The following is a 12,789-nucleotide window of genomic DNA, read 5'->3' on the forward strand; positions in this document are numbered from 1 at the left end:
AGGGGAAATCAAACACCACTCGTGGTCCATCGCTGTTGGTGCGTTTTTCAATAAAACTGAAACAATCAACAAAAGAAGGGAGATAACAATCATTGACAAATCTTTTCGTCCTGAACCTGGAGAAGACATTTAAAAGTCCCAAGTCTCGTCAGTCGGGGCAGAAAATGAATGTTGTGTCTGGGTGGAGATGCTTCGACGGTCATGGTTGTGAAATCCAGTAGGTCCAGCTTCTGCAAGGACTTGTTTTTCCTTCCCAGGCTCGTGTAGCTGCCAGGATTAACCCAACCCAGGATTTTTCTGCTTAGTGTTGATTTCCTACCCTGTTCTGTTCCCATCAAATGTCTTTAGATGTGAGTAAAATCACTGAGCTCATAAAGAATCTTAGCACCAGAAATACAAGGCACATCTTCTGAAATACAAAATCAGACAGAAAACATGGGACTCATAAATTACTGAAGAAAAATCTGCTAAACGAGAGGAGGAGTCTGTTCAGAGCTTCGTCGGTTAGTTTCTGAGGAGGAGCGCTCAGTCTGGCTCTCGGCTTTTGTCTTTGTGCAGATGTAGCTCATCCATCTTGTCCTGCAGCAAGGAGACGGGCGCCGAGCATCCTCGGTTCCGGTGTGGCGGCGTGTTGACCTGCAGCACAGAGCAGGAATCAGCTGTGCTGGGCCTTGTTTTAGTTGCAGTTCATTATTAACTCAACAGTTTCCACTAAAAACCATTTATTTCCGTTTTATTTCCGGCGTTAGACTTAACATGACAGGCAGATGTCACTTCTCCATCGCTTTTGGCTTCACCGAGTGGTGAGGGAGGTATTTTATCTTTTGTCAGAACAATAAATAACAGAAATGTGATTTAAACTAGCTGTGGTGTGAACAGGGCCCGTACTCGTGAGTGAAACATGTTGGTGTTGGCAATGCAGGGAGATTTCTGCTGTCCTCTGGGTGGCGCTAAACACCTCAAAACTCCAAATGTTCACATTTTAATCCCAAATCCTGTTTTGTTCTTTTTGGCTGTGGGTGATTCATGTTTTTGCTTCAAGTACATTTAGCATAAGTCGTAAACCACAGGGTTGGTTTTAATCCAACCTTTCAGACTGCTGCCATTTTGGATTCAGTTTGTCAATATCAAATATTAATATTTGATACAATATCAACATAGCCAAAACAAAATGGTTAAATCTGTCAAATCTACAGATAAACTAAAAAAAAAACTAAATTTTTTCTCACCCTCCTGTTTGGAGAAGCATGAAGAACAGAGTTCAGGTGGTTTCCTCTTTTGTCCTTCTCTGGGGTCCAAACTCCAGGATCTGTCTGAGTGGAGTTGTCTGACAGCATCAAGTCACTCGTGTTGTTTTTCCAAGTCGATGTGCTCCTGTTGTGTTCTGTCTCGTTACCCTGAGGGAAAACAAACGCCTCCTCCTCTGAACCTGATGGAGAACATCACATCAGTTATACAGCCTTGTGTGTGAACCAGCGGGACTAGAAGGGAAAGGTACCCACTCCAGCTGTTGCCCTTTGTTCTGGAGTCTGGAGCTGGAGTACAGGGGCACGAGCCGGTTGTGTTTTTGTGTTTCTTCTGGCATTCCAGTCTCACCAGATCTCGACAGTGTCGGTGACAGTTGATCCCGCAGTCTGGGTGACGGGATGATAAGTTATCAGAAGCTCTTTTACAGTGTTTCATGTTAAAGTCCTAACCTGCTGAATCAGCATGTCAAGCTCAAGCTTGCTCAACCGACAGTCAAAACAGTTTAATCAAGTTGAGATTTATATGGTTTCACTGTCTTTGATTTAGGATAACCGAGACTGTGGTTCCCGTCTCTGACAGTGTTCACCAAAGTTATTCCCAGAAAAGTTCTATTTGCCTTCTCCCTGCTGCCATTCTGTCTTATAAGTGATATAATGACAAAGGTTATAACCCACTGTCAAAAAGGCTAAAAGGGAAAGACATAGAGGGAAAACATAAAGGCTAAAGTGGAAGAATAAAATCAGAGTGGGGAAAACTGAAGGCTTAGGAAAAAGTGGTGAAATGCTAGAGGAAAACTAAGGACTACAGGACCTATGAGAAGAAAAGGCTTTTGAGGAAAATCTAGAGTGTAAACCTAAACACGGCCGAGTGGGGTAAGGCTACAGAGCTAGAGCTAGTGAAAAAATAAAACCTAAACACGATAGCTAAAAGCTAAGGGAAAAGCTGGTCTAAAGGAAAAGGCTACAGTGAAAAATCAAAGGCTAAAATGAAAATGCTAAACAGGAAAGCTAAAAGCAAAACAGGATAGCTAAAAGCTAAAATGAAAAAGGCAAACAGGATAGCTAAAAGCTAAACAGGATAGCTAAAAGCTAAAGTGAAAAAGCTAAACGGGATAGCTAAAAGCTAAGGGAAAAGCTAAAGGCTAGAGTGAAAAATCAAAGGCTAAGATGAAAAAGCTAAACAGGATAGCTAAAAGCTAAAGTCTAAAGGAAAAAACTAAAATGAAAAATCAAAGGCTAAATGGGAATTGATAAAGTTGAAGGCTATTTAAGCCATCCCTTTAACCATTCAACTTTAGCCTCATGTCCTCTTTTTTGGAAATGGAAATATGGTCACCCTATGTAGACAAATGCAATTGAACCACTTTATTCATATTTTCTAAAATATATTTATAGATATATACTATGTTAGAATATTGTTAATAATAATGATAATACATCTTTTATAGCACTTTTTTGGACACTCAAAGACGCTTTCATGCACTCACATTCACACACTGCTAGTGATGGTAAGCTACTTTGTAGCCACAGCCGACCTGGGGTGGTCTGACAGAGGCGAGGCTGCCATTTGGCCCCTCTGACCACCACCAACACAAAGAAGCATGAAACAACAGTGATTTCTACTTCTACTATGGTGTAGTTGTGTGCATGCCATGCCGCCCCGACAGCCTGGGAGAATATTGGCTCACAGCAGAGACAAGCCACAGGAACCATAAACGTTGCAATTTACGACTTGCAGGATGCACATGCGTCAAGCACAAACCAGGCTTTATACAGTTTTATGATTTGGATTAGGAACACTAGGAGGAGAACTCTACCTGCTTTAGGACATTGGCTGTTTACTTTGCTGGTAGTTTATGCAGGGCTGTGGTTACCTTACTGAAACACAAGATATATATATATTTTTTGGTTGGCATCATGTCGAAGCCTGGAAGTAAATGAAAGAAAGTAATGTCTTTGGAGATGAAGATCTAAAACCAGAGTGAACATCAGCTTGGCCTACACTGAGGGAACTGAAGGAGGCTACCAAGTCACGGATTGATGATGACCTGTCTTTGTTGCTACTGGACTGGTAAGTAGTAATATTTTTTCCAGCAGTCTATTTTATTTTTTTTTTTTACTTTGTGGCTTATTTTAGCATCAGTTGGCCTTAGCTTGTTGTTAGCGCTAGCTACAGCAAGCTGCAGCAGGTTTCAGGAGTGAGAAGTGAGAAACTTAGTCTTACTTAACCTGGTCCTGGGAGCTTCTCAGCTCTGCTCCAGCAGGTCTTTTTGTTTATTTATGAGAAAGTTGTTAAGAAAGATGTAATGTTTATCTTTTCTGAAACCCAGTTCACACGGCAGGATTAAAAAAATATCAAGACGTTTTTTCAAAAAAACCTTTTAGACGTGACGATTAAAAAAATCATGGATATAAGTGTTGGTCCTATGGTGGTGGTGGGGGGAGGGTCTAGCAACACGGTAAAAACTACACATTACACTCAAACAGATTTCACACAACAGGTCAGATGGGAACCTTGAGATCAAGTGACCTTGGAGTAAACAAATGAAAATGACCCGCACTTGTTTAGCGCCTTATACAGTCAGAGGACTCCAAAGCGCTTTACACTACAGTGTATCATTCATTCATTCATTCACACACACTGGTGGTGATGAGCTACAATGTAGCCACAGCTGGGCTGGGACGCACTGACGGAGGCAAGGTCTGCAGAACACAGTCGCCACTGGTCCCTCCGTCCACCACCAGCAGCAGGCAAGATGGGTTAAGTGTCTTGCCCAAGGACATTGTCTGTCCGGAGCCGGGATTGAACCTGCAATCTTCTGGTTATTGGACAACCTGCGCATCCTCCTGAGCTACTGCTGCCCAAAATGGAAACAAACATGGCGGAAGAAGAGTGTGCAGTGTGCTTCAATCACCTCACTTTCTGATTGATTACACGCCATTTTAAAATGGCAGCACGCTAGATTGTCTTCTAAATCGGGCAAAATAATCCAACGTGTTTAATATTCATGATTAATGATCGTAGTGGTCCTGACATGCTGAGCAGACCAGAGCGCTTCTAACACGCCACACACAGCAGGAATATCTGATAAGATTGTCTTTAGAGCAGTTACAGTAATCTGGTTGGTCCTTGGGATTATCAGATGATACGGGTACATTTCTGCATAATTATCTGGCTGTGTGACCCGGGCCTTGGTATTTCTAAATGCGAATGTCCGCTGTAAAGAGGACTTGGTGTTTTGTAAAAACACACAGGAAGTTGTGATAAATGGTGATCTTACCTTTACAGTGGTAGCCCTGTTTGATGACGCCCCACAGCTAAGAGAGGACAGAGGTGAGGTGTTACACTTTGGTTCGTTGTTAGAGTTAATCCTAAAACCCAAACAAGAATTTACTCACGAATCCTCCACACGTGTCGCAGAACGTGGGCCGCTTGTACGTGGTTTCGTGGAAGTTATGCGCGTCGTTAAAGTTGTAACCCAGCTTGGCGCACACGGACATCCCTCTCATGAAGTAGGAGGTGATTTCCTCACGGCTGATCTGTCCCTCCCTGGAATGACAAACTACAAATTACCAACTGGATCCAGGCTGAGGGGGTTAAAGGTCTCTGCTTGAACCCATCCCCACCTGTCAGTCTCCTGGGTGCGGAAGGAGAAGGGGAAGTTGGCTGCTATTTTCTCAAAGTCCTCCAGTGAAATGTATCCGTCCTGGTTCTGGTCGTAGTTCTTCATCACGGACTGCAGAGGGCGGCAGATGAGAGATTTCAGGCCTGAAGCAGCTCCTGGGTGGTTCTGCTTTCAGCTGCTTAAGGATGAACGAGGAAGTGAAAGCCGGGAGGCACGTACTCACATCAACCATCTGCTTGACGTGGTTGGATATTGTGTCGGAGTCAAGCCTGGGGGTGACCCCTGACCCCCACTCCGCCACAACCGGCGGCTTCACTGGAGTTAAAGTCTGTGGACCGACACATGCAGTGAGGAGACACAAGAAGAAAGAGCACACCCACCGCATAACACACTTCCCTAACGTAAAGCACTTTGATGTGGCTCGCTTTGATGCAGCTCAGATCTGAACCTGTGCCACACCCACAGAGCGCTCAGAAACGTCCACCGTTGTGTGAACATCAGTTCGATCAAGTCTGTACCTGAATCTTGGGGTTTTTGGGTTCCTTGGTGTAGGATAACTCATAGATCTCATCCTCGGTGTAGTACAAGTCTAGAGAGAGCTGAAACACAAAATTGTGAGAAATCAAGATGTTCTCCATGGAGTTTTATCCAGAGTCATCCTGCGGTACCGTGAGCAGATGCAGGAGGTCTTTGTTGGCCTCGAAGGGCGGTGTGCAGCTATGAATGGCCAGCAGGTCATTGATGTTGCTGTAGAGGTGCTGCAGCTTGCTCAGGTTGATCTTCTCCTCGTCGATGTAGTCCGGCAGGGCCTCGTTGAGCGAGATCAGGTCCTTCAGGTGGACCCCCAGGATGGGCACCTTGAAGCCCTTACACTCGCTGTAGACGCGTCTGTAGTTGCTGTAGTTGCTGCGTGAGGAGAGCAGCTCTGTGAACTCGCTCAGGGCCTGATGGGGGAGACATCCGTTGAGTTTTTCCATTTTGAGTGGTTTGAGTTTAACACCTAGTCTAAACACAACTATCATTCACACGCGCCGCTGCGCAGCGTGGCCGCCTGTCTCACCGACACGCGAAATAAAGCCTTTTGTCAGTTGGAAGTTTCCAGGACTGAAGAGCTAACGGCTAGTTTTAGTGGAGCTAATGATCTTATTTAAAAACCTCGGTGGGATGAAGTTGTGTTTTTTCATGGATGCCTGTCTCAGTATTCCTTCTGGTTCCTGTCCTAAGTTTAGTTGCATTATGGGAAAACTTTCTTCTAAAAGCTTTTTCACATGTTGGAGTTGAAGGGATTTTGTGTTTGCGTCTGCACAGAAGTTATAAATACTTACCTGTTGTACTTTCCTGAAGAAAACCCAGGTGTTTAGTGGCCAAATGTTGTTTTAAAGGATGTCAAATAAATGCAAAAATTCATAAATATTTGTGATTTATCGTAATAATAATATTCCTGGGAATGCAGATCATTTTAAAAGGCAGCCTTTACAAAAGCATCTTTTGTATCCTAAAAAGGATACATGGCTGGTTTAAACCAGTTCCCGAGCGCAGCCGCTGCTGCAGCTCACCGCTCCCTGCGGGGATGGGTCGGATGTGGCGACGTAACTTCACCAGTGTGTGATGAGGACTTTAAATACTGCTGTTCTGTTTTAAACCGCCTTCAAATTCCAATTCACATCAACAAGATGAGAAGAAAACCCCACTTCTTTTTCTAAGTGAGAAAAGAGACGAATCACTAAAACTGACATTTAAAGCAACAACAGATAATACTTTATACCTTTAAGCTAGACTTTGAAGTGATTTTTGGGTTAGAAACCGACACCGCTCTGCAGCCCTCTGCTGGCCCGACACCACACTTGATAGTTTTGTGGAGCGGGTAGGTGTCTGATTAGGAGGCACTCTTTGGCCCAATCCCAATACTCGCACTTCCACCCTTGCACCCTTTAATTGTGCAATCCCGACCAGGGGTGCGAGTGCATGGCAGGGTGTCCCGATTGTCAAGTGCGGAAGTTGATCACGCCCCTTTTGTGCCCTCGATCTGCACTTTGCCCGAGGCTGTATCGATGCGGACTTGGGCGAAGGGTATTACCCACAATCTGTTGCTGTGGGAGAAAATGCTCAAGTTCCTCTTCTGAACACACCGGTATGTATTTTCTAATGAAAATTTTAGGACGATTAGCTGATGCGCTAAAACTTTTAGACAAAGCAGCAACGAATGCTAGATGTTAAAGTAAGAGAGTGTTGTCTTTGGAGGTGAGGCAAAGAGCTAAAACCAGAATGAACATCGGCGCGGCCTACGCTAGTTTGAGAGAGCAAAAGGAGGCTGCAAAATCACGGACTGATGGTGACCTGGCTTTGTTGCTGTTGTAAGTAATAATATTTTTTGCCCAACAGTGTGGGTCTTTTTACGTCCTGGTTGATTTTAGTATTAGTTAGCTCTTGTTAGCATTAGCTTGTTGTTAGCACTAGCTACAGCAGACTGCTGTTGTTTACGACAGCTGTAATTCCACTTCCAACCAGTAGGGCGGAGGAGTGGGAAACTGCTCTGTGTTACTTTAAATTGGTGACATGTATGAGAACATCTAAAGATAATGACATTCCTAAAAACAGAAACAATATTTTGACTTTATTTTTACACAACAATCTCTAAAAACGCAATTTTTGGGTCTAAGAGGTTAAAAGGAAACAAGCTGATGAGATAATATTCTGGATCAGTCACCAGAACCAGTGCATCTTTACAGTAAAAAGTTGTCAAACTCCTCTGCGTTCATCCCAAACACAGGAATACATGTTCCAAGATGACCTCCCGCTACAAGAGCTGACTCACGCTTTGATGTGACATCAGCATTTCTGCTTTAGGATTGCTGCAGAAATCCCCGACGCAAACCTAAAGATCATGTAGACATTTAGAAAATATTGTCACATGGCTGAAGCTGATTATAGATATTTGCAGTTAGTTTATCAGTCCCAAAACTCAATTTCTCCAAGCAGAGGCTGTTCAGATGACAAGTATTACAACTTTTACACCTAAATTCTTAAAAATGGCTGAGTAGTCCCTTTAATATTTTAAAACGTAACAGCTTAAAACAGCATTCTGGAGACAATGAACCATTTGAGCATGTTTAACATGTCCATGTGGTATTGTACATGTTAAAAACATGTGAGGGGAGGGCTGAACTGCTGTTATCATCTGTGTTTATTTTGTTAAACAGATAAAAATAAACTCTTTTTGAGGAAATACCGTAATACCAACTTTATGTCTGCAGCACAATTTAAGACACAGCGTGAGAGCTGACCAGAGTGCTGAACAGGCAGGATCAATTAAAACAAAATTAAAAACATTAAGAAGATAAAACACAACAATAAAAACTATAAAATCATAACAGGATAACATGAATCACTGTCGAAAAGTCAATTAATAAAAGTAGGTTTATAAACGAGATTGAAAAACAGGCAGAGAGGACGCCAGCCTGACTGTAATGGGCCGTGAGTTCCAGAGCATGGGGACAGCGTGTACCAACGCACGTTCACCTCGTGATTTGTAGGACATCCGGGGAATGCAAAGCAGTAGACGGTCAGCTGACCTCAACATACGAGTAGGTACATAGGGAGTCAGCAGGTCGGACCGATAAGGAGGAGCTAGGTCGTGTAGGGCTTTAAAAACAAACATCATGATCTTAAAACGCACACGAACTGTGACGGGGAGCCAGTGAAGACGTTCCAGGACTGGTGTAATACGGCTATGTCGACTTGTGTTTGTTTAAAACCAAGCAGCGGCATTTTGGACAACCTGCAACCGGTTCAGGGCAGAGACAAGAGTTCCAACCAATAGTGTGTTAGTGAAGTCCAAGCGAGAGGTGATGAAAGCGTGGATGACCGATTCCAAGTGCTTCCTCTTTAAGATCGGTCTGAAACGAGTTAGGCGGCATAACTGATAAAAACAAGACCTCACCACTGAGTTGATCTGAGGAGTCATTGAGAGTTTGGCATCCATTTTTACCCCGAGGCTTATTACACGCTGCTTTGGGTTTAAACCATCAAAAGTGGAATGAGAGACAGAAGGATTGCCATTCTTTCGTTCTTTTTTAAACACAGAAACAGTTTTGTTTACCTGTTTGTAGCTACAGTTTCGCCAACGACTTCTGGCTTCTTCAGGCTGACGCTGATGGTGGCGCGTCACTTCCTTCTCCGTTTATCTGCGGGCGGCAGAGGACGTTGTCGCCCTCTACTGCCCGCTCTCCCCTCTCCGACGATGCAGTCCCATGCGTGGTCCAGCGTGTAAACTCCGTCATCCCTGTTCATGGTCCCACATCCACGTCTCCTTATCTCGATTGCTTCCTTGATCCATCTTTTGTATTTTTGTTGTTCAGTGGTTATGATCCGTGTGTTGTCCCAGTCCATTATATGGTTTTCTCTTAAGCAATGATCTGTTACGGCTGACTTTTTTATTGTACACCACACCAACAAAGCCATACACAACAGTTAGAAACAGATTAGTACACCCAAAACACAAAATATCAGCTGGACAAAAATGTGGAGTCATCTACGAAATCCCATGCAAAATATGCAATAAAACATACATAGGAGAAACCGGACGCCAACTCAACACACGGACAATAGAACACAGAAAGGAGTGCGAGAAAGAGGCAAATCGTAAACACACACGAGCAGCAAAAGAAGAAGCAGAAAGTACAATAAAAAAGTCAGCCGTAACAGATCATTGCTTAAGAGAAAACCATATAATGGACTGGGACAGCACACGGATCATAACCACTGAACAACAAAAATACAAAAGATGGATCAAGGAAGCAATCGAGATAAGGAGACGTGGATGTGGGACCATGAACAGGGACGACGGAGTTTACACGCTGGACCACGCATGGGACTGCATCGTCGGAGAGGGGAGAGCGGGCAGTAGAGGGCGACAACGTCCTCTGCTGCCCGCAGATAAACGGAGAAGGAAGTGACGCGCCACCATCAGCGTCAGCCTGAAGAAGCCGGCAGCCGTCGGCGAAACTGTAGCGTCAATAACAGGTAAATAAAACTGTTTCTGTGTTTAAAAAAGAACGAAAGAATGGATTTAGAAAGACACAGCAAGAACACACCTAAGAAGGATTGCAGGTATCAAAGACAACGGACTTTAAATCATTCAGCCTGAGGAAACTGGCCGCTAGCCAGCCCTTTACGTCCGCCAGACGAGAGTCCACATTTCCATGTTTTAGTGCCACGTATATTTGACAGCCGTCAATACACACAACGTCAATCACATAACAGCAAATCCACTAAAGGATCCCCCAAACGTATTATCCTACTAAAACTATCAGAACCTGACAGCCGGACTGGAGCTTCTGCTCTTGCTCTAAGGAATTCCCAGCTTTCCTGGTTTTAGCCGACACGTCATCAGACTGGATTCTCACTTTAGCTGCAGGACGAGTCGATCTGCACATCCACAGACCTTTAATTCTATATTGAAACGATTTAAACCACAAGACACTTATTTGCAAAGCGAACTTTCCAGATGTTTCTCTTGGATGCCGACAGACAACATTTAGATGAGTTCGCTGGTCAGACCTGATTATTTTTAGAGTGAGATGCCACGCTCCCGTTTAGCTCCTGCCTCTTTAAGGATCCGCCGGCTCTGCTTGGAGCTGCTTTGTTGGTTTTAGGTGTGTCGTATTATGAAAGCGTTATGCAAATGAGCAACACAGTACTGTTGATAAGTTACAGCCTGAACAACAGACTGCTTTTAACCCTAACCCAGGAGAAACTCCCGATTGGTTTGCAGAAACGTCTAAAAGCACCAAATCAGCTGAAAGCTGATTTATTGATTTGACTGCGAGACCCTCTACATCAGCGTTTTACTTTTCCACATAAACATGGACAGAAGAGTAATTATTACATTTAGAGCCAGTTCTGGTTTGGATGTAAAAAATAAAACTTCTTGAAGTGTAGCTCTAACTATGACATCCTCAACAAGAAAGAGCGTAACACGATATTTAAAGAGCAAGTCACCCCCTACCAGAGTCTTACTCCACTCCCACTTCCTGTTTGAATAATGCAACAAATGCTGTTGCCTAGCAGGCCGAGAGGACGGAGCCGCTAACAAATACACACACACACAGGCTCACAACGACATTGTGACATCATATGGTACCAGCTAACGTTCTCAGGGTACCTCTTAGCCAATAGGGGTGACAGATTTAAATTCAAATGCAGTGCAGAGTTTTTACCTGACAACGCCACATCACTGACAGTTTCAGGCAGAAAATTAAAATTTTAACTAAAATGCACTAAAGTGCTAAACTACTGACTACACGTGTCTGCAGCACGATTAGACACGCATTTATGTAGTTTATCAGAAAAAAGTTGATTTGGGGGTAACTTGCTCTTTAATGTAATCATGCATGTTGTTTTATGAGACTTTAATAAAATTATTTTAACAGTGTTTCAAAATAAAACACCCTGCTAACCAGGTGTGTCAACAAATGACCCGTGGACTGATACTGGTTCTTGGCCTGATGTCCCAACAACATCACGAATAAATCTGACACGATTTTCCACCACAAAGCTTTTTTTGTTCTGTAGTTCAAGTCCTCGTTCCTCTGAGGTTCACATCGATCACGGTGAGAAATGACGGCGTTATCGTTGTTGTGAGGATGTAAAACAAGAACAATCTAATTTAATATTGCAGAATGTGTAACCTCTCAGAGTTAGGAACAAATCACACGTGAAGATGTAGCTGGGCGTCTGACACCGACTGAGTTTTGGCTCTTTTTGTTTTCGCTGAAGTTACCTGAGACGGGGAATCGGTTGCTTCTGCAGGTTTACGAGGTTGAGTTTTATAAACACTAACATTAAAAGAGACAAATTACTTTTCTTATAACTCATAATAGTTCCCGGTCTCACATGAAGCAGTCTCAGTGGGTTTTTCTTGACATTTTCAGTACCTTCCAGAATGAGCCTTTGAGGGATCTGTCAAGAAAACTCGCTGGAGCTAGCCACGCCCACCCCTCCCCCCGATTAGCTGCTATGATTTCAGGAGCTCTGATCAGTGACTGCTTACTTAAAGGACAAACGCTTCACACTGTCACCTGCAGGTTTCTGAAGCTCAGGGGGCGGTTCCCACCACCGCCATCTTGGTTGCGTTACACATGCCGTTACTTCCAGACCAAAAAAAAAATCGAGCTGAGAGTGAGGCTGTAAGCGTGGTGGCAGAGGATTGACACCCATCAAAGTCTGAGTCGATGTAGCTAAAAGCTAACTGAGCTAACCGAAGCTAACAGAGTTTCTAGGCTGTAACAGTTTTAATGTGAGGCTGAGACCTTCCCTGGAGCAAGCAGGGGTTCGCGCTGCTAATGCTGACAGTTCACCCGCTATACATCGTTGAAAAGGACACGCCTCTAATTATTCACAATTCCTACCTTTAATTGTATTTAAACAGGCGAGTAATGAAAGAAACACTCCCCTCAGAGTTGCCATGACTGTAAACCTGACCTGTTGAACCTAAAAGGTTTTTTTGAACCAGGCTGTAAACATTTCTGCTGTGAAGTTTGTGAACTTCCTGCTTCTGGCGGTCTCTTCGCCCTGCCGGTCAGGGTTTGTGGTCTGACCCTCGTGCCAGGTTCGGGGGCAGAGGGGATCGGGCCTTTTCGGTAATGGCCGCTACTCTGTGGAGCTCTACTCTGCTTGCTGTGAAACTGTCGCCATTACTGGAGGTTTTTAAAGGTCGCCTGCAGACGCACTTTTATCATTTGTCTTTTTTGTAATTTTAATTCTGTTTTAACCATTTTAAACCTTTTTTATTGTCCTGTTATTTGTCTGTTCTTTTGTTTTTATGGGTTGTTGTGTCCAGCGCCTTGGACTCCCACAAACGCAGTGGAAGGTGCTGCATCAATAAAATTTAATTGATTGATTTCTGGATCCATTCC

The 12,789-nt window shown here is 43.8% G+C and overlaps 1 protein-coding gene across 1 annotated transcript in view; it reads right to left on the reverse strand.

Moving 5' to 3' along the window:
• Positions 1-29: 29 nt before the first annotated feature.
• rasgrp4 (RAS guanyl releasing protein 4) overlaps positions 30-12,789 on the reverse strand; it is a 25,707-nt gene continuing 12,947 nt past the window's right edge. Inside the window, exons 9-17 of the mRNA XM_015950775.3 lie at positions 5,542-5,817; positions 5,392-5,472; positions 5,097-5,201; positions 4,875-4,984; positions 4,647-4,797; positions 4,529-4,565; positions 1,503-1,634; positions 1,230-1,429; positions 30-636 (exon numbers count right to left, since the gene is read on the reverse strand). Of these exons, the coding sequence (XP_015806261.1) occupies positions 526-636; positions 1,230-1,429; positions 1,503-1,634; positions 4,529-4,565; positions 4,647-4,797; positions 4,875-4,984; positions 5,097-5,201; positions 5,392-5,472; positions 5,542-5,817 (1,203 nt within the window). The 3' untranslated portion in view covers positions 30-525. The remainder of the gene's footprint in view (positions 637-1,229; positions 1,430-1,502; positions 1,635-4,528; positions 4,566-4,646; positions 4,798-4,874; positions 4,985-5,096; positions 5,202-5,391; positions 5,473-5,541; positions 5,818-12,789) is intronic.

This window comes from Nothobranchius furzeri, chromosome 13 (genome assembly GCF_043380555.1).
Source record: "Nothobranchius furzeri strain GRZ-AD chromosome 13, NfurGRZ-RIMD1, whole genome shotgun sequence".
Lineage (NCBI taxonomy): Eukaryota > Metazoa > Chordata > Actinopteri > Cyprinodontiformes > Nothobranchiidae > Nothobranchius > Nothobranchius furzeri.